The 22,850-nt window shown below is 38.6% G+C and overlaps 1 protein-coding gene across 2 annotated transcripts in view; it reads right to left on the bottom strand.

Annotated features, from left to right (window-relative positions):
* Nucleotides 1–22,850, bottom strand: part of MAGI3 (membrane associated guanylate kinase, WW and PDZ domain containing 3) — a 246,412-nt gene that overhangs the window by 56,351 nt on the left and 167,211 nt on the right. For both annotated transcript variants that reach the window (XM_060622702.3, XM_060622704.3), the window contains exons 4-6: nucleotides 21,601–21,810; nucleotides 15,180–15,354; nucleotides 11,732–11,811 (exon numbers count right to left, since the gene is read on the bottom strand). In XM_060622702.3, the coding sequence (XP_060478685.3) occupies nucleotides 11,732–11,811; nucleotides 15,180–15,354; nucleotides 21,601–21,810 (465 nt within the window). The remainder of the gene's footprint in view (nucleotides 1–11,731; nucleotides 11,812–15,179; nucleotides 15,355–21,600; nucleotides 21,811–22,850) is intronic.

A 22,850-nucleotide genomic window follows, 5' to 3' on the forward strand; every position in this document is an offset into this window, starting at 1 on the left:
GGTCTGTTCAAGTTTTCTATTTCTTCCTGTTTGAGTTTTGGTAGTGGGTGGGTGCTTACGAATTTGTCCATTTCTTCCAGGTTGTCCAGTGTGTTGGCATATAATTTTTCATAGTATTCCCTGATAACTGCTTGTATCTCTGAGGGATTGGTTGTAATAATTCCATTTTCATTCATGATTTTATCTATTTGGGTCATCTTCCTTTTCTTTTTGAGAAGCCTGGCTAGAGGTTTATCAAGTTTGTTTATTTTTTCAAAAAACCAACTCTTGGTTTCATTGATCTGCTCTACAGTTTTTTAGATTCTATATTGTTCATTTCTGCTCTGATCTTTATGATTTCTCTTCTTCTGCTGGGTTTAGGGTGTCTTTGCTGTTCTGCTTCTAGTTCCTTTAGGTGTGCTGTTAGATTTTGTATTTGGGATTTTTCTTGTTTCTTGAGATAGGCCTGGACTGCAATGTATTTTCCTCTCAGGACTGCCTTCGCTACATCCCAAAACATTTGGGTTGTTGTATTTTCATTTTCATTTGTTTCCATATATTTTTAAATTTCTTCTCTAATTGCCTGGTTGACCCAGTCATTCTTTAGTAGGGTGTTCTTTAACCTCCATGCTTTTGGAGGTTTTCCAGACTTTTTCCTGTGGTTGATTGCAAGCTTCATAGTATTGTGGTCTGAAAGTGTGCATGGTACAATCTCAATTCTTGTATACTTATGAAGGGCTGTTTTGTGACCCAGTATGTGATCTATCTTGGAGAATGTTCCATGTGCACCCGAGAAGAAAGTATATTCTGTTGCTTTGGGATGCAGAGTTCTAAATATATCCGTCAAGTCCATCTGATCCAATGTATCATTCAGGGCCTTTGTTTCTTTATTGATCCTGTGTCTAGATGATCTATCCATTGTTGTAAGTGGGGTATTAGAGCCCCCTGCAATTACCACATTCTTATCAATAAGGTTGCCTATGTTTGTGATCATTTTATATATTTGGGGGCTCCTGTATTCGGCACATAGACATGTTTAATTGTTAGCTCTTCCTGATGGATAGACCCTGTAATTATTATATAATGCCCTTCTTCATCTCTTGTTACAGCCTTTAATTTAAAGTCTAGTTTGTCTGATATAAGTATGGCTACTCCAGCTTTCTTTTGACTTCCAGGAGCATGATAAATAGTTCTCCATCCCCTCACTTTCAATCTGAAGGTGTCCTCAGGTGTAAAATGAGTCTCTTGTAGACAGCAAATAGATGGGTCTTGGTTTTTTATCCATTCTGATACCCTATGTCTTTTGATTGGAGCATTTAGTCCATTTACATCCAGTGTTATTACTGAAAGATATGGGTTTAGAATCATTGTGATGTCTGTAGGTTTCATGCTTGTGGTGATGTCTCTGGTACTTTGTGGTCCTTACAACATTTCACTCACAGAATCCCCCTTAGGATCTCTTGTAGGGCTGGTTTAGTGGTGATGAATTCCTTCAGTTTTTGTTTGCTTGGGAAAACTTTTATCTCTCCTATTCTGAATGACAGACTTGCTGGATGAAAGATTCTCGGCTGCATATTCTTTCTGTTCATCACATTGAAGGTTTCCTGCCATTCCTTTCTGGCTTGCCAAGTTTCATTAGATAGGTCTGCTACTACTCTTATGTGTCTACCTTTGTAAGTTAGGGACTGTTTATCCCTAGCTGCTTTCAAAATTTTCTCTTTATCCTTGTATTTTGCCAGCTTCACTATGATATGTCGTGCAGAAGATCGATTCAAGTTATGTCTGAAGGGAATTCTCTGTGCCTCTTGGATTTCAATGCCTTTTTGTTTCCCCAGATCAGGGAAGTTCTCAGCTATGATTTGTTCAAGTATACCTTCAGCCCCTTTTTCTCTCTTCTTCTTCTGGAATTCCTATGATACAGATATTGTTCCATTTGATTGAATCACTTAATTCTCTAATTCTCCCCTCATACTCCTGGATTTTTTTATCTCTCTTTTTCTCAGCTTCCTCTTTTTCCATAATTTTATCTTCTAATTCACCTATTCTCTCCTCTGCTTCTTCAATCTGTGCTATGGCCGCCTCCATTTTATTTTGCACCTCACTTATAGCATTTTTTAGCTCCTCATGACTATTTCTTAGTCCCTTGATCTCTGTAGCAATAGATTCTCTGCTGTTGTCTATGCTTTTTTTCAGGATGGCGGGTGTTTAAAAGTCAGAATTGATAGAACAAAAATGAAGAAGATATGGTGAGGAAATAGTTAAGGATGGTAACTGGTTTGGGGTCATGGACGTGACGTCACTATTGAGGGCAGGAAGGGAGGGTACACAGAAGATTCAGCTCAATTTGGGAGGGAACACATTTGAGGGGCCTATGGAACATCCTGGCAGAAATATCTCACCATCTCAGGGAAACAGGGACCTGGTCCTCAAAAGAGAAACACAGAAGAGAAGGATTTGGGAGATATTGCATTTAAAAGCCACGACAGTGGACAAGATTACCTGGATATATTGTGAGAAGAAAAAGGTAGAGAACAGAACATCAGGAGTATTAGCCTTTTAAGGAGCAGATGGAGAAAGTAACAATGGTCAGGGGGAAGGATATCAAAAAAGACAGGGGAGCAGAGCATGGTCAATACTAATAAATGCTCTGAAAAGCTGTTGTTCAAAAGAGGCTGAAAAGAGATGTTCAAATTTGGCAGTCAGAAGTTACTGGTGACCTTAAGACAAGCACTTCCACTGAAAAGGCAGGGGGAAGAAGTCAGCATATTGTAGTACTAAAGAGGAAGACAGAAGGTGGAGTCCTTAAGAAGAGATAACTTTCTGTTGTTGTAAAAAGGATAGTTGAGAACTGGAAGGAGGGAGGGTCAAGAGAAAATGAGTTCATTTACTTTTGAGAGAGGAAAGACCTAACCATATTTTTCTGGATTAGAAGCCAAAGCATTCTCCCCAAAAGCTGATTCAAAAGGAAAAACCATTTCTGGCATATCAAGCAGCTGGTTGGTCCTAAGGCCCATGAATTTATCTTTCTCTCCTGTTCCCGCAGTAAGATTTTTCTTATTTAAATACACGAATTGCAACTGTTTTCTCATTGTGGAGCTGATAATTCTCTTTTATCTTTCTTGAAGCTCCAAAATAACATCAACATTCAATACTTTTTATAGCTTTTGGTAAAAATTTAATCTCTCTTTCATCCTAAGAGGAAAGGGGTGAATTGAGTATAAAGCAGATTCCTGATGTTGTATTTTTAAGATAACTTTTTAACTTAAACAACTAATTATTTTAGTTGAATGAAGATAGATAAGTACAGCAATTAAACTGTTAGAGCCTAAATACATGGTTGCATTCTGAAGGTCAGAAAACTAGGAAGGAAAAGGGCAAGTTTTAGAAACTAAGGTTTTTCTAGAAGACCTTAAACATTTAGCCGAATGCAAACAATAAACATCTTAAACTGCAAAAATTTACATTTAAGATATCATTATTACTATTTCCCCTCATTGAGCATTTGCTCTGCAAGGCACGATGGAGAGTACCAATGTAAGTCAGATATAGTGTAGCTGGAAATACTGTATTGTGGGGCTGTTTCCCCCATTCGGGGGGATGCACAGTGGAAGTGCTAATGGTTGGCTGAGCATCAAACAAACAGGCTCAGGGTTCCAAACTGTGGGATTCCCGCAGGTAAGTACAGGTGATGTTAGGAAGGCATATCTAGTTGTGGGGATGGAAAGTACCTTCCATCAAAAAGTTTTGAGGGGCGCCTGGGTAGCTCAGTTGGTTAAGTATCCAACTCTTGATTTCAGCCCAGATCAAGGTCTCACAGTTGTGAGATCAAGCCCCGCATCAGGCTCTGTGCTGAGCATAAAACCTGCTTGAGATATTCTCTCTCTCTGCCCCTTCCCTGCTCACATGTGCATTCTCCCTCTCTTAAAAAAAAAAAAAAAAGTTTCGAACATTCCTACTATACTAAATGCAACTGTGGTTGATCTTAAGAAAGATATAATTAGGAGGACCATATAATGTATTGTGCACTTTTGAGAGTAAAAGGGGACACTATTATTATCATTAATTATTCTGGAATAATTAAAAGGAATAATTAAAAAGGAATAAGTGGAGTTATTAGTTCCTGGGCTGACCAAGACATATTGTCGGTCTTAACGTAAAGAGCATCAGGGGGCGAGACTCATTCAATTTTTCAAATTTCCATAGAAGGGGGAAAGAAAGGGAGAAACGTTTCCAGTGTCTCTGAGCCCCTTAACTTTCTTCTCCAAGGAAGAAAGACTGTCTTATCTGACTGGTGAGTTTCAGAGAATGGATTCAGTATGCTTGGCTCAGGACTTGAGTTCCCTGGCTGTTTCGCATGTCAGCCTGCCTGCAGAGGGTGCAGTCTGGTCCGATTTGCCATGCCTGCCCTAGGGGAAGAGGCCCCAGCTGTACAGAAGACAGAGATTGAGGGCTGAGGGCTGCCACCTGCAGGGGTAAAACACCAGTAAGCCCATACAGATGCAGAGCTAAAGTCAGGTTCACTCATCAGCTAGCATTTTAACCCATCTGATTCCTGGGTCTTATTTCGGCATTGACTCCAACCTGGTGAATGAAGACAGACTTCCTATTTATGTCTTGCACCCAGAACTTCATAGAGATTAAAAAATATTTTCGAGGAGACCAAAATAATCTGGAAGACAGAGTAACTTCTTTCCTTCCTTTCCTCCTCTCCTCCTTCCAAACATGTAAGTCCCTACCGAAGGGATATACAAATGAAGACAAAATCACTGCTCTTATAGAATGTATGTATCTAGTTATAGTGCAATGGAATACGTGCTACAATGGAAAGGTGCATATGGTACTGTTGAGCACAGAGAAGAGAACACCTAGTTCTGACCCGCAGAGAATGACAAGAGGAGGCTACGACGAAATTATACTTTAGAACTGAGCTTGGAAGGATCAGTAGATATGAGCCAGGTGAACACAGGGAGCAAGGCTTGTTCCTGACCAAAGAGATGGACATGTGGCAAAGGCAAAGACAACAATTATGTCATATTTATGACATAAAATTACTTTGGAAAAAACGAAAATACTTTGAAAAAAGAAATGTAGAATATGGTTCAACTGTAAAAAAATCTTCAATATTTTCCCCAAAGAGTTTAGATGTTATTCTGTGACTGTAAGAGCCATTATAGGTTTCTGAGGAAGGGACAGGTATAAGGCAGTTGTATTTTAGAAGAATTCGTAGCCCATGCAGCCAAAGGTTTTTGATCATGTAGCCTTATCAGCCAAACATGTCGAATGTACTTCCAAGATGTGTTTATTCATAAATATATATGTACTGCTCTAATATGTACATAATAAAGGGGCGCCTGGGTGGCTCAGTTGGTTAAGCGTCCAACTTCAGCACAGGTCATGATCTCACAGTTCATGGGTTCGAAACCCCGCATCGGGCTCTGTGCTGACAGCTCAGAACCTGGAGCCTGCTTCAGATTCTGTGTCTCCTTCTCTCTCTGCCCCTCCCCTGCTTGCACTCTGTCTCTTTCTCTCTCAAAAATAAATAAATATTAAAAAAAAATCTTTAAAAGATATGTACATAATAAAGCATATGAAAAACAAATTTAAAAAGGAGATGAAGACTAAATAAATAATCATTGTGATTTTATCTCAATGTGGCTTAAAAAAGCTCACATATGAAGTATATGAAGTATCAGCTCTGTTTACTTACTGGTCACTTGGGCTTGCATATTGGTATTATCTTCAACAGGCAGTATCTATGCGAAATCCTTAAGTCACATTTCAATTTTTATGAATTAAAAACTATATAACCTAGCTTACGTATCCACTTAACTGGGCACAAGTAACGTGTAAAACTTCACAGTGCCCTGACAACTTCTGCTATGTCCATTTTTCCCTCAAGACACTCTGGGTACTGTATGTAATAATCTACAGACAGAATGAGAAAGAATGCATTGCCAGTCTGTGTATAAAATAGTAGAGAAACTTATTTTTCCCCCCAGTAGGCGCATAATGAAAAAAAAGCTCTAACATTGTCCTCTTGTAGACCAATAGACAATCTGAGCACCACCATTTTGGAGAGCACTCGCGTTAACGATATATTGGAGGGGGAGATATAACTGGAGAAAACGACCAAGAGTAATCCAAGTTTGTGGTGACTGGAAGGATGGAGGAAGGTATAAAATAAAAGAAAACATAGAAAAAGCATACGGATAGACAGCTATGTAAAAAAACCAACAGAGCAAAATGTTCATGGTAATATCTCAGTGGTGGGTAAATTACTGTAAAATTCTTGCCGTTTTTCTATACAGTGGAAAATTTTCATAATAATGTATTGGCAAAGTATTGAACAAAGAAAGAGGAGCAGGGATTGGAAACAATATAGGGAATACAGCAAGAGGTGAGGAAGGAGCAAATAGAACTCTGAACCTCTGGCCCAGATGATTATGAGCACGGTGCCTGTGACAGAAAGAGGGATGGGGTGACTTTAGGAGAAAGATGTTCAGTTAAGTTTTAAATATGTGTATTAGAGGGGTGCCTGGGTGGCTCAGTTGGTTAAGCGTCCGACTTTGGCCCAGGTCATGATCTCACGGTTCGTGGGTTTGAGCCCTGCATTGGGCTTTGTGATGACAGCTCAGAGCCTGGAGCCTGTTTCAGATTCTGTGTCTCCCTCTCTCTCTGCCCCTCCCCCACTCGCGCTCTGTCTCCATCTCAAAAATAAACATTAAAAAAAATTTTTAAATCTGTTTATTAGAAGTGCTACTTAAGCAATTTTTAAAAAAAGTCTCAAATGCAGTAGGAAATACAGAAACAGAAGTCAAAACAGGACAATACTAGAGAGTCAATAAGGGGGCCAGCCAGCTATAGTAAATTAATGGTTAAGTCTATGAAAAGAAATACATTGTACAAGGGAAAAGAGAAAAAGGCATACAACTGCGCTGCAACAATCAGTGGGCAGGAAAAGGAAACGGAGACGAGCAATAGAGACATGCCCAAGAAGACTAAATACCGCATTTACGAGCTTTCAAAGGTAAAATTCTCTGGGATTATATATTCTAGTTTACCTTTACAGGAGATGATTTCACCATATGGAACTTACTGATGAAAGCCTTTAGACAAGGGAGGTACGTCATAAGAAATGATTTAGGGGCGCCTGGGTTGGCTCAGTTGGTTGAGCGTCCGACTTCAGCTCATGTCATGATCTCGCAGTTTGTGAGATTGAGCCCCATGCCAGGCTCTGTGCTGACAGAGCCTGCTTGGGATTCTCTCTCTCTCCCTCTCTCTGTCCCTCCCCAGCTCATGCGCTTGCACCCGCTGTCTCGAGCTCTCTCTCTCAAACATTACAAAAATAAATAAAACAAATAATTTATATACAACAAAATACAGAGATCTTAAATGCTCAATTATAGAAGAGTTTTGGCAACTGCCATATGCCTTCCTAACTACTGCCCCAAACAAGGTGGAGAATATATTCATTACTCCAGAGAATTATTTCAATTCACCCACTTCCCGGTTCCCCACCTCATTTTCCAACTTCTTGCAGCAAAGATGAGTCTGCCTGTTCTCAGACTTTAATTAATGGATAATTGAGTACCCGTTCTTTTGTTCTGGCTTATTCTATTCAACGTTTCTGAGATTGATCCATGTTGTTGAGTGTTATCAACAGTTTTTTCTTTTTATTGATGAGTAGTATTTCACTGCATGAATATACCAAAAATTCTTTAACCATTCTTCTGTTGATGGATATTTGGGATGTTTCCAGGTCTGTGTTATTATGAATAAGGCTGTCGTGATCATTCAGGTGAAGTCTTTTTGGGAACATATGTTTTTCATTTCTCTTGAGACAATGCCCTATGGGCAACTGCCAAAAGTTCTCCAAAGTGTTCACATAATTTTACATCCCTACCAACTAGTGAAAGTTCCAGGTGCTCTACAATCTCACCAATCTTTGGTACCCTTCAGTGTATTGGGCTCTAGCCCTTCCAGGGTGTGAATGGCCTCTCACTGTAGCGATGATAAGCACCTTTTCATGTCCTTATTGTCTATTCTCTTGTCTTCTTTGGTCAAGTGTCCAAGTTCTTTGGCCATTTTAAAAAAACCTTATTGAGGTACAGTTCGCATATTATAAAATTAATCTGTTTTGAATATTCAATTCAATGAGTTTTAATAATTAACTGAGTTGTGAAACCATCACCATAATTCAGTTTAAGAAGATTTCCATCACCCCAGTAAGATCCCTCATGCTGGGGGTGCCTGGGTGGCTCAGTAGGTTAAGTATCTGACTCTTTATTTTGGCTCAGGTCACCATCTCACGGTTCATGAGATTGAGCCCCGTGTCAGGCTCTGTGTTGACAGTGTGGAGGCTGCTTGGGATTCTTTCTCTCTTCCTCTGCCCCTCCCCCGCTCACACTCTCTCTCAAAATAAACATTTACAAAGAGGGAAAAAAAAGATCCCTCATACTCTTAATCTCTTAATCCCTTAATCTCTATTCCCATCCTCACTGCTGGGCAACCACCAGTAATCTTTCTGCCTCTATAGCTTTGCTTATTCCAGACATTTCATATAAATGGAATCATGCAGTAGTTGGTCTTTTGTATCTAGTTTCTGTCACCCAGAATAACATTTTGAGGTTTGCTCATGTTGTAGTATGTATATGATTTCATTCCTTTTTATTGCCGAATAGTATTCTATTACATGATTACACCAGATTTTATCTATCCATTCATTGGCTGATGGACATGTGAATTGTTTCCTCTTTTGGGCTTTTATGAATAATGCTTCTCTGAATATTTACAGGCAAGTCTTTGTGGGCATATGTTTTCATTCCTTTTGGGTAGGTACCTAGAAGTGGAATTGTGAGGAGATATGGTAAATTTATATTCAATATTTTAAGAAACTGCCAAACTGCTTTCCAAAGCAGTTGTACCATTTTACATCTGCCCAGCACCTTATAAGGGTTACCATTTCTTCTCATCCTCACCACCGTTTGTTATTATCTGTTTTTTTCTGATTATAGTCATTCTAGTGGATAAAGTGGTATATCACTGTGGTTTTAATTTGCATCTCCCTAATGACTAATGATGTTAAGTATATTTCCTAGTGGTTATTGGACATTTGTGTATCTTCTTTGGTGAAATGCCTATTTAAACATTTTGCTCATTTTAAGGGTTCCTGGGTGGCTCAGTTGGTTAAGCATTTGGACTTCGGCTGAGGTCCATGATTTCGTGGTTCGTGGGTTTGAGCCCCATGTCGGGCTCTGACAGCTCAGACCCTGGAGCCTGCTTTGGATTCTGTATCTCCTCTCTCTCTGCCCCTCCCCCATTTGTGCTCTATCAAAAAAAAATTTTTTTAAATAATTAAAAAAAATTAGTATTTTGCTCATTTTAAATTTTAGGTTTTTGTCTTATTAATGAGTTTTAACTGTTCTTTATAGATTCAGGATACAATTCCTTTGTCAGATACATATTGCAAAACCTGGGGCTTTGACTATTCATTTTCTTAATGGTGTCTTTTGATGAATAAAAATTTAAAATTTTTATTAAGTCCTATTTATCAAGTTTTACTTTTTTTCTTTTTTTAAGTAGGCACCATACCCAGCATGAAGCCCAACACAGGGCCTGAACTCATGACACTACGATCAAAACCAGAGTTGAGATCAAGAGCTGGACATTTAACTGACTGAGCCACCCATGTGTCCCTCAAGTTCTTCTTTTATGGCTCATGTTTTTTGTGGTCTGCATAAGAAATCTTTGCTAATCCCAAAGTTATGAAAATATTCTCCTAAATTTTCCTCTAAAAGCTTCATGGTTCTAGCTTTTATGATTGGGTCTTTCATTCATCTGAAAGTAATTTTTGTGTATGGAGTCAGGTATAGTTGAAGTTCATTTTTCCTCATGAATATACAGTTTTCCCAGCACCACTTGATAAAGATCCTCCTCTTATATTGAATTGATTGGCACCTGGGATGCAGTTTAAGTGATCACATATTGTGCATCTATTTTTGGATGCTCTGCTCTGTTCCAATGGTCTGCTTGTCTATCCTACGTCAATACCACACAGCCTTGATTATTGAGCTTTACACTAACTCTTCAAATCTGGTAGCCTACGTCCCTTACCTCTGCCCTTTTTAAGACTATTTGGCTAACTGGGGCCTTGTATTTTTATATGTATTTTAGAACTGGCCTGTCAATTTCTTTAAGACAGACTTACAGGATTTTTATTGGGATTGTATGGAATCAAGATACCAATTTAGGGAAAACGAACATCATTAACAATACTATGTCATTCAATCTATGAACACAGTGTATCTCCTTAATTATTTAAGTCTTCATTAAGTTCTTGCAGGGATGTTTTGTAGTTTTCAGTTTATCTCGTGCGTCTTTCAGTAGGTCTGTACATCTTTAGTAGATTTGCTCCAAGGTAATTTTTCTTTATATCATTGCAAACAATTTTAAAATAATTCCATTTTCCAATTGGTTGTTCCTAGAAAAACTTTTAATATTGCAATCATGCTGAATGAAATGTGTAACTTTTTTTTTTAATAGATTGGAGTTCAATCTATAGGAAGACTATCTGAACCTCATTCTTAGCCATTCATCTTTTTTTTAATATTTATTTATTTATGAAGGAGAGAGAGATAGAGCATGAGCAGGGGAGGGGCAGAGAGAAGAGAGAGACACAGAATCTGAAACAGGTTCCAGGCTCTGAGCTGTCAGCACAGAGCCTAACACGGGGCTCGAACCCATGAGCCATGAGATCATGACCTGAGCCCAAGTCAGATGCTTAACTGACTGAGCCACCCAGGCACCCCAGAGCCCTTTATTTTTTTAACCAAGGTAAATAATTTCTGATGCAGTGATACAAAATGAATGCAAATTTTATTCATCCTCACTCTATATTCAAGAAGGGACAGCAAACAATTTTGGTTGGGGTAAATTCTATATCTATGTATAAGACTAGACTATTAGACACTGTGTGATACACATAAGACAGGCAAGCATTATTATCTAAGAATTCTTAGAGAAATTTTTCTACTAAGCAGTAAAAATTGTGTGTGGGCAGGAGTGGCAGGTTGGGGTACGTTAGAGACTTTCATTGAGTTGCTACTGACAGTCTAAATGAAAGATTAGCCGAGGTACGTGGGTGGCTCAGTCGGTTAAGCATCTGACTTCAGCTCAGGTTTCCTAAGTTCGAGCCCCACATCAGGCCCTGTGCTGACAGCTTGGAGACTGGAGCCTGCTTCTGATTCTGTGTCTCCCTCTCTCTGCCCCTCCCCTGCTCATGCTCTCTGTCAAAAAAATAAACATTAAAAAAAAAAATTAAAAAACTGAATGAAAGAGTAGCCATAAATAATAGCGTATCTGTCCTAGTGATACTAAATTAAATATATTTTTGAAGGTTCAACAGCCATGATGAAGCTACCCTGTGGTGGAGAATGTACCTAACTTATGAAAATACTTGTTTAGAAATTTTAAAATTTGTCTTTAAAACAAATGTAAAACAAAGGGCAATGTATTTTTATTAAGACTTTCAAAAAAGATTTCACTGTATAATCCTCAAAAAGAGAGAAATAAAGTCTCTCATAAAATTAGATGCAATGACATAATTATCAGGGTCAGCTGAGTACAATATCCACCCATTGGTTATGTGCTTCTGCACATTATGGTTTTTAGGGTTTTGGAAAAGTCACTAAGCAAGAAGAACAACGCGGGATTAAGAGGATAAGTACAGTATAAAAGATTTCTGAATCTCTACCTCCATCTTCACAGTCTTCAGGGGCTTTGGCTTTCTTACAAAGACGAGGATCCAACCAGGTGGTTGTCTTGGTATTGTGGCTGCAGAATAAAGATTTCAGTTAGAAACAGCAAAATAAAGAGGGAGAAAAGTATTTCAAAAGCAAAGATCAAAAGTGACTAAAAGGTATGATGTTTGCACGTTTATCTCTGCCAGGCTCTGTTTGTACACCTCGGATTCGATAATCCTACTTTCTCAGTCTGCTACTTTGAAATTGCCATAAAGGGAAGGTAATGCCAGTGGTACTAATTTGAGAAAGACGACTGTAGGGAAGGGGTGAAATTCCAAGTACAGGCTAACAGATGCTTATTTAAGCAGTCAGAAATGTTTCAAAGGGTGGGGACATAGCCCCATACTGTGCATTATCCAGTCGAAAAAGCTGCACTAAAACCCTTGTTTGGTGCTGGCTGAATTCCTCCCTCCCTCCCTTCAAAAAAACACTGTATTTCTTGAGTACCTGTGATGTGTGGGCATTGTGCTGAGAGCTGGGAAGATAGTGATGAACAGACAGATTCGTTGCCCTCAAAAGGGCTCTTTAAAATAAGAGTTTAGCAAAATTAAAAGTTTCTAAGCGTCTTTCTGCAACATGCAAGTAAAAATGATGGGTATAGTTAGTTAAACTCTACTCTACAAAACAAAGTTTTCATCGGTATGGACATACGCTGAATAGAGAAAAGAAAGCAGGAACCAAAAGACTCCCCCCATCTATCCCTCACACACATTCCTTTTTAGAAAGCAGGCCACAGATGCTTTCCAAGAGCAATGCCACCATTCAGCAGATACTAATTCTAAACCCAAACCATCGCACTGCTGTGTAGACAAACAGTGTTATAGTTTAAACATCTGAAATAGGTGGATATTAAAGAAAGAAATAACTGGAGGAAATTATACGGGAAGACAACAAAATGTAAATTGAAGTTATTATCAAAGTAGTATGAGAATATCATTCCTTGATGTCTTTATAATGAGACAAACTCCCTAATCTGTATGTTAATTACTCAGGAAATTAAGCCAACGGTTTCAGGGAATTAATCATATCTTCTATGCCTTTCCTAACTCCTGAGCTAACCAGGGCTGTGTGCAACCCCTTCTTACACATTGCCAGGTATGATACCAGCTGGTAGACTGTGGTAGAAACACTTGGGTGTGCTGAATAATGGATAATCGAATCAGAGAAACTGGGGTTGTTTCTAGAAAGATTGTGTTACCCATTCTGTCAAAGAGATAATTTCTCCACACTCAAGTCAGTTAAATAGATTTTAGTAACATGAAAAGGATCAGGACTCCAAAGAGGCTTAGCAACATGTAGATTGTTAGGAAAAAAAAAATCATGCATGTATCTTGCTAGACCAAATTCACAACTGTTACTTGAGAAAAGCTTAACACTTTGGTTCCAGGGACCCCAAATGTTTATTGCTAAGTTAGCAAATGTAGGCAATCTCCTAGGACTTTACCCAGTATTTCCCAAGGTGAAGAAATGCCTGTAGGAGCTATCCCTAAAACATGACAGCTAAAAGCTACAGACCTAGATTAATATTCTTTTCTTACAGATGCATGATTTAATAGCAGCAGTAAGATCAAATACATTAGCTATAGCAAACAAAAGAGCTTTGGGTAGCAGCAAATATTTGGCTATCTTGCAGTTATGAACCCTTTATCAGATATGTGATTTGCAAATATTTTCTCGTATCCTGCAGGTTGCTTTTTCACTCGTTGATTGCTTCCCTTTGTTGCATAGTTTTTAAGTTTGACGAAGTCCCATTCGTCTACTTCTGCTTTTGTTGTCTGCAGTTTTTGTGTCATATCCAAGAGGTCCTTGCCAAAGTCAATGCCATGAAACCTTGCCCCTGTGTCTTCTAGGAGTTTTACGGTTTCAGGTCTTATATTTAGGTCTTTAATGTATTTTAATAATATTCAACCATAAAGGCATTTCTTTTATAAATTCTCTCCCCTCTCTGTAATCTACTACTTTATCCCCGTTTGCAGGATAAAGGACTGTCAGATTCAAGGTCTCATACGTTGCTTCTAAAGATACTCTAGCCTCTTCTAATGACTCTACAACTTACTTGGGGATTTATTTCTAAAATCATAATGAAAGTCCAAAGTTTAAATTACCCTTGAAAAACCCCTTAAATTATCCACAGAGAAGAATATACCGGATTTTTTCTATTCTGCATAATCCTTGTCATTAACGTTTATGTAAGTGTATAATGTAAGTAATAATGTACCATATATGGTAAAAACAATACAATACACACAAAATCTACATGTTTTAAATACTAAAATCCCCTTGGTAAAGCAAGATGCTCACTCTATGGGAAGGATGTGGAATTTGGGACCAAATGAAGAAACAGATTCAAGTCTCCCACTCCTAATTCATTTTTAAGTATATGTTTCTTGACTGCAGTGTCCAGCCCTCAATATTTTAACTGTTATTTAACTGTTATACTCTATAACTTCACTGCATTCATATTCTACCTCTGGGCAAATTATTTTAAAGATGAGAATGACATCTGTGTTAGAACATAAAAATGCTTCACAATGAAACTTCCAAAAAATCATTTATTCATACTGATGATATAAAAATAATTTATTATATTATTCTCTGGTCTAAACCATATAAAATTTTAGGTTTATCAAATACATGTGGTTCTATATCTCTATAAATATATTTATATTAATAGTGCTTTCTCATAAATTAGGTTTTATCAATTTATATTGTACCAATTAGTCTGAGGATCAGTGATGGTTCCCTCCTATATTATTCAACTACACTGCTTGAATACATCTAGAACTGAAAATATTAAGCTCAGATAATAAATATGTCCTCCCTCCAGATGATGGTAATTCTTGAAATGCTCATTAAGTTAAGTTAGCCAATCTACCAAAAGTTTAAAAAAACAGCCAGGCAAAATACTCTTCATTCCTACATTTTTCATTATTCATGACAAACCTGTTTTTAATCCTCTTGTTTTTAAAAAACCAGAAGTCAAATACACTATTCCTTTATCCAAGTCAAATAAAAATGAAATATCATCCAGGGAAATCATCAGATTTAGGATCAACTGTTACTTGTATGAAAAAATATATATATTTTTAATGTTTATTTATTTTTGAGAGAGACAGAGCAGAAGTTGGGAGGGGCAGACAGAGAAGGAGACACAGAGTCTGAAGCGGGCTCCAGGCTCCAAGCTGTCAGCACAGAGCCCAGTAGGGGGCCTGAACTCACAAACCGGGAGATCATGATCTGAGCTGAAGTCAGATGCTCAACTGGCTGAACCACCCAGGTGCCCCAATCTTTTTAAAGAAATATAAAAGAAATGGAAGCCTTGTGAAATGAGAATTTAAAAATGTTAAGACAAGCCTCACAGTGACGGGCGTGTTAGAAGAGATACAGACATTTGCTTACTCAATGAAGTAGATCATCCCCGTGTCGGTGTAGGCCATTTCCCAGTTTTTGGGCAGTGGTTCCAGGTTCTCATCTCTCATCATATAATTTCTGAAGTCCATGGAGCTATTTGTTTGGTTATAACTCGGGACAGTCTTCATCCAATCAGAGGACTCAGAATGCCTCTCTCTGTTTTCTGCCATTCAAAACAGAACAGTGTGCAAAGTCGGTAGTTACATTCTCTTCAGACAGCTCTCTGCACTTCTAACAAAATGCCAGACATTCACTGCAAATTTCCTTGTATAATATGTCCACGTTTGGCTGTAAAAATTTTGAAGTGACAAACATACTAAATTTTTTTCATTTGCTAAGTGACATTAACCCAGGATAGCATCTCTGATGTCGTCTGGGAAAGAAGCAAAAAATAACACTGGAATCAATTCAGTACATAGTGAATACATATCTGTCACAGTACTACCAGTGACAGCAGCTGCAGTGGCTCTTACACTGTCCTTTTAAAATTCCAGGCTCTAGTTTAACTCATAATCTTCACAGCAACCCTGTTTATTATTTACTAATTCTAATAATTTATCAATATAATATTAATTATATTTATTATACTATTTATCCCTCCTATTCTGTTTTACAGATTATAGATGAGGACACTAAGGCACAGTGAGGTTTTAGTCAAGGTCAAGCAGCTAATGATAGCAAAGTTGGGTTTCACAGCAATAGCACTGCTAGGAATTTACCCAAGGGATACAGGAGTGCTGATGCATAGGGGCACTTGTACCCCAATGTTTATAGCAGCACTCTCAACAATAGCCAAATTATGGAAAGAGCCTAAATGTCCATCAACTGATGAATGGAGAAAGAAATTGTGGTTTATATACACAATGGAGTACTACGTGGTAATGAGAAAGAATGAAATATGGCCTCTTGTAGCAATGTGGATGGAACTGGAGAGTGTTATGCTAAGTGAAATAAGCCATACAGAGAAAGACAGATACCATATGTTTTCACTCTTAGGTGGATCCTGAGAAACTTAACAGAAACCGTGGGGGAGGGGAAGAAAAAAAAAAAAAAAGAGGTTAGAGTGGGAGAGAGCCAAAGCATAAGCGACTCTTAAAAACTGAGAACAAACTGAGGGTTGATGGGGGGTGGGAGGGAGGGGAGGGTGGGTGATGGGTATTCAGGAGGGCACCTGTTGGGATGAGCACTGGGTGTTGCATGGAAACCAATTTGACAATAAATTTCATATATTGAAAAAAAAAAAAAAAAGAAGAGTATTTGACAAACTGCAAAAACAAAAACAAAAAGTTGGGTTTCAAATCTAAGTGGTTCACACTCTTAACTGCTATACCAATCTGTCTCGTACACATTTAACACAGGTCTTTAAAATGATACTAGTTTTTTTTTTTTTTTTTTTTTAATTACACTCAACAGACTTCCTATTGCCAAATGTAATTCTGTTGGTAATATTAAAGTCCTTTTAGTGTCCCGGAGTCCATAACGTAAGTAAGAATAAAATTTGGTTACTGTCTAGGGAATTCACAATTCATGCACTTAAACCTCATTTTTAGACTTATGAGATAACAACTCCAAACTGCAGGCAATGCCTTGGAATCAAGAATCTTAGAAGAGCCTTTAGGTATCATTACATATAGTACTTCTACTCCAACTGTCCTTTATCCAAACGAGTTCTACAATCCATTAATACTACCTACTACCTTTCACTGTCCCTCGTCGTATCTTCATTGCCCTACTCATGTAACTGAAATTCCATGATCAAGCATGATAATCACTCCCTTGCAAACAAACACTACTACTGATTCCTTTGCCTCAACCTTACTTCATCATACGTGCCCAGCTGAACAATAATAACTCTGCTTACATCTTTCCCCCTGCTCTACAGCAGCACATGTAGCTGAATACAGGCAACACTAACTAGTTCACTTTTGATTTATGACCACTAAGCTCAAGAGGGCATTTAACGATGTACGATAATCACAGGAAATTTTAGTCCATTCGCTCTGCCACTCTCCCAGATAACCATTTCATACCTTCCTTCTCCTTAAATCTACCATTACTTCTCCCTTATCCCTAATCTCATTTGGATGACTTTGTTTCCTGCACACAGCTAAATCCAATGATCAATTCTCAGTGACCATCTTACGTGAGCTATCAGTGGCATCTGAGAGTTTATCATTCTCTTTCCCTGGCTTCCAGGACACTCTACCCTCCTGGTGTGCTTTCTAGCTCACTGGCTTTTCTCAGTCTCCCCGAGCTCCACGTATTAGAGGCCTTCTCAGGGTTCAGTCTTTGGACCTTTTCTCTTCTCTTTCTATATACTTACTCTCTTGTGGATCTCATTCAGTGTCATTACTCTGCAATGACAGCTCTACACGCCGTATGCTGATGATGTCCACATATGCATCTTCAGACCAGCCATAGACCTTTAAATCCAACTTCAAACATGACATTTCCATCTGGCTGTCTAGTGAGCATCTCAAGCTCAAATACCCCAGTGTGAGCCCCTAACACCCTTTGCCAACCCAAACTGACTCCTCTTTAAATCTACCTCATCTCAATAAATGCAGCTCCATTCTTCCAGATATTCCATCTAAAACCCATGAAATGATCTTTGTTCTCTTGGGCCTCATATCCAGTCTGTCGGCAAATGTTACTCATTTGTAAGTGGCTCAGACCACTTCCTACCTGTCATGCTTTAATCAGGTCCAAACCAATATTTCTCACTTAAATTACAACCTCTTAACTAGCATCGCTGTTCATGCCCATGCCCTCCTACTGCCTGTTTTCTTTAATTTAATTTAATTCTATTTTATTTCATTTCTTTAGAGGGTGAGAGCAGGGGAGGGGCAGAGGGAGTGGGAGAGAGTGAATCCCAAGCAGGCTCCCTGCTCAGTGTGGAGTCTGACGCAGGGCTTGCTCTCACAACCGTGAGATCATGACCTGGGCCAAAATCAAAAGTCAGACACTTAAGCAACTGAGCCACCCAGACGCATCATCCTACTGCCTATTTTCAATGTGAAGCAAGAATGAGTTTATTAAAATCTGTTTTATCCAGTTCTGCTTCTACTCAAATCCCTAAGTGGTTTCTCATCTCAAAATAAAAAGCAAATTATTTTTTTAAAAAAGCCAAATTCTTCCAACGACCTATAAGATCCTATGTAATACCCGTTTCCACATCCCCCAATCATTATCTGACTGACTTCACTGCTTATTATTTTATTCCCTTCCATTACTCTCATCCAACACATATAATGCATTGTCCACACTGTATCCAACTATATTGGTCTTCTTGCCTTTGTCGGAATATTCCAGGTATACTCCCACCTCAGGGCATTTGTATTAAGAATTCCCTCTGGCTGGGATGTTTTTCTCCCAGGTATTTTGAGCTTACACCCCCACTTCTTTCAAAGTCCTCTTCTCAGTGAGATCTTTTCTGCCGCTCTATTTAAAACCACAAACTTTGGTCACCACTATCTTTTATCCTTTTCCCCCTCTGCTTTTTCTCTTTAGCACTCTCTAATATATGCTATTCATCTATGTTGGATAATTCTGTCTCTTCCCACTAGAAGGCAAAGGTCATAAAGACAGGGGCTTTTGTCTGTTTTGTTCGGTATTTTATTTCTAGCTGTTAGAAAAATGCCTAGCACTTAGCCTAGCAGGTGCTTAATAAATATTTGTTGAATGCATAGTTTTAATAAAACACAGGATTCATTCTCCAGGCAAAAAAAAAAAAGTGACAGAAATTAAAACTCATTCAATGTGGAAATCAATCTGAAAGAGAGTTACATTCCTGGGATAGAAGTATTTTGCAGAAAAGCTCTAATACTTTTCTGATTATGGTTCAAAATGACTGTAAAGCAGTTTGCTTAATAGCCAATGACTTGAAAATACTGTTCATATAGTAAACACCTTAGAAAAAAAATGTTAGCATTATTACATAACATATGTCATCCTACATGGGTATATCAGCATTCTTACATTAATTCTTCAGCAATATATAAAATAATATACAACATTGTTGGGGGGGGGGGGCGCCGAGGTGGCTCAGTCGGTTGAACGTCTGACTCGATTTCAGATCAGGTCAGGATCTCACACGGTTCACAAGATCGAGCCCCATGTCCCGTTCTGCATTGACACTGCAGCGCCTGCTTGGGATTCTCTCCCTCTCCCTCTCTCTATGCCCCTTCCCCATTTGTGCTAAGTAAATAAATAAACTTTAAAATAAGTTAAACAAAATAATGTACATATTGGTATACACAAATAAGTCTTTACCTATTCTCTCCCTACTTACCTCCCCTCAAAGTGTCAATTTTTTAAGGCAGGAGTTCTAGTTCCCAATCGCAACACACAAATGCACATTTCCGCAACTTTCACTAAGTGAACAACTACGGTTAGTATTAATTCAGAAAAGACCAAGGCTTTTTCGTCATGACTTTTATTGTTTTTTCATTAAAATATTCTGAATATTTCTCTTACAAAGAAGTGTATAATCCAGGGGAAGTGTCCTATGGTATCCACATGCAAATGGTAGTATACAAACTGCCTCCCACTCTTGGATATACTCCCTTTATTTACTATTAAAAAAAAATTTTTTTCTAATGTCTATTTATTTTTGAAGGAGAGAGAGAGCATGAGCGGGGAGGGTCGGAGAGAGGGAGACACAGAATCTGAAGCAGGCTCCAGACTGAGCTGTCAGCACAGAGCCTGCTGCAGGGCTCGAACCCACAGACCATGAGATCATAACCTGAGCCGAAGTCAGACACTTAACTGACCGAGCCACCCAAGCGCCCCAAACATGACCATCAAAAAGTTAGTAACATCTGGTTTAACAACTGGCTTCCATGACAAGCATAAAACGATGGAGGTTACAGACAGCCTTCTCTCTAGAGGAACTGCAGTGGTCACCAAAAGGCTCTTCATTAGAAGTAAAAACAGGGGGCGCCTGGGTGGCTCAGTCAGTTAAGTGTTCCACTTCGGCTCAGGTCACAATCTCGTGAGTTCGAGCCCTGTATCGGGCTCTGTGCTGACAGCTCGGAGCCTGGAGCCTGCTTCGGATTCTGTCTCCTTCTCTCTCCACCCCTCTGTGTCTCCTTCTCTCTCCGCCCCTCCCCAACTTGTGCTCTGTCTCTCTGTGTCTCTCAAAAAATAAATAAACGTAAAGGAGTAAAAACAGAACATTTCTCCCCCTCAAATTAAGAACACAGAAGTTCCTATATTGGGACAGGTTCATGGTCTCTAATCCCAGTCTCAAACATTTAAAAATGTTAACAGACTTAATTTTGTGGGAGAGCAAAGCTCCCCTTAGAGTATGAGGAGTTCCCTTAACATCCGCTAAAGAATTAGACATGAATTCACCTAAATCTTTTTAGACCTGTTTTCAGTCTCTACACCCAAATATACTGGGGTCATTAATGTCAAACAGATTATGTGGCATAACTATGTGAGATGTTAGGACAATAAAACAGAACTCACACTCTGGAGGACACAAATGAATATATTAAGACAGTCAATACAATGTATGCAGCAAATTTTAGTAGATGATGAGGAAAAACATCAGAGGCTTTGGGAAAATAATATGGTAATGGGTTCTGCAAATTTGGGGATGTGATCAAATTCATTCATTTACTGGGTATCAATAAAATACTTTTTTAGTTCCTACTTTGTGCCAGGCACGGTTTATGGTGCAAGGGATACAACAATGATGCATGCAAAACTTCCAGCCCTTATGAAGTTCATATTCTAGTGTTGTGAATAAAAATATTATAATAAATAGCACTAAAATTAGTTCTGCTGTAATTCTGTGGCTTCCCACTTCTACTCTCAATTAGCAGGGTAAGAATCTCCTAAGCAACCACATTAGTTAGGGGTGCTCAAAAGATTCTCCACCACTAAATTTCTGTTGGTTTTGCATTTAATGAGAAATAAGAGAGTCAGGTTTGGAAATTTTCTTTGGGTGATTAAGAATTTAAATTCAACATATTGCTAACAAATATTTCAGGTAATTTTTACTGGCATGTTTCTGACCCCCTGCATTTTTAGTTGAAGGCTGGGTCTTAAAACTACATTTTGTTCATATCCTGTCGAGTAGGACTCACGCCAACCCGATTCCCATATCTTGGAGCCTCAAATATTTCGAGTCGCAGGGTAATGGCATATCACGTTATTAGTAATGACAGCTTATTATTGACTTATCCAAACTTCCACTTGGTACAACTCATTTCAGCCTATGAGATGGCTGCCAGAGATACACTGTGTTCCATGTACAACCTTTTAGAAAAAAATTAGAATTGCAGACTTTGCGATAGATTTTACTATACAGACTTTGCGATAGATTTTACTACTTCTAATTCAGTGTCACGTTATAGTCAATACAGAAGATCAGTTAGAAGTGACTCATCTATTTACAAACCCGCATTTCCGCTGCCATTAATAGCTTCCTTGTCCTCATCTTCTTCCTCTTCAGGAAGAGAGCTGTCCATTCTCTCCATCTTGCTGACAGATGTGGTTCGCTTTCTTTGGGATTCTGTGTCAAACTCATTATCAAAGAGGACCTGATCAACTGGATCTGGCTGGAAAGGGCTGGGTTCTGCTGGAGGTTTGGGAGTTCCATAGAAGTTTCCTGAAATGGACAAAGTAATAGCAGCTGAAAGAACTGATGTTGAATTGAGAGTCAGAACAATATGACCCAGCATATGTCTCTGCCCTGATATCTCATACTGAGGCTTCTAATTGATCACCATTGGCCAAAAGGAAGCCAAAACACTTCTTCTTAGGAGTGGAGGAGGGAGAAAGAACAGAAAGAACTAATTTTTCAAGAGCCCTTTACCATGTATTTTCTAACATTATCTAACTTAAAGAAAAAAAAATGTTTAATGTTATTTTTGAGACAGTGAGAGAGAGGGAGAGAGAGCACGAGCAAAGGAGAGGCAGAGGAAGAGGGAGACATAGAATCTGAAACAGGGGCCAGGCTCTGAGCTGTCAGCACAGAACCTGACATGAGACCCGAACTCACGAACCACGAGATTTTGACCTGAGCCCAAGTCAGACACTTAACCGACTGAGCCACCCAGGCACCCCTAACATTATCTAACTTTTTAATACTGTTTGTACTAAGGATAGGAAGTTGACTTCATGTACATAGTTTATTTATTCCTACAGGGCTGGCTTTGCATGGGATCTAAATTAGAGCCTCGTTTGTGAATTTAAATGCATCAATGCTCTTGTGTAAGACTAATTGGCATAAGAAGTGGGAGTAAAGGAAGAGAAAACTAACTCAAATAATTTTGTTCTGATGTGCAACATAATGAACTATTTTGGTAAAACGAGGAAATATGTGGGTAAAGGATAAAGCTGAGAACTAACCAGTGTGTGTTGAAATGTAGGCTGTTTATGTAAAAGTAATTTTTAGGTTCTCTGAGCATTCTAATTATATTATTTTATTCGACAATTTATTGAACAGAGACATTATTAGCATAATTCAATATTGGCTTACTCTCAGGAAAGAAAGAAATACTTTAATATTCTAAGTCTTGAGGATCAGGAATTTTTGCAGTAAAAATAAATGTTCCAGAGTAGAATGAAAACAATTGAGTATCTTAATTTGTCATGCAATTCCCAGTAGGCGGGCAAATACAATGGAAAACCACTCAAAAGGTCTAG

Source organism: Panthera onca, chromosome C1 (assembly GCF_046562875.1).
Source record: "Panthera onca isolate mPanOnc1 chromosome C1, mPanOnc1 haplotype 2, whole genome shotgun sequence".
NCBI classification, from domain to species: domain Eukaryota; kingdom Metazoa; phylum Chordata; class Mammalia; order Carnivora; family Felidae; genus Panthera; species Panthera onca.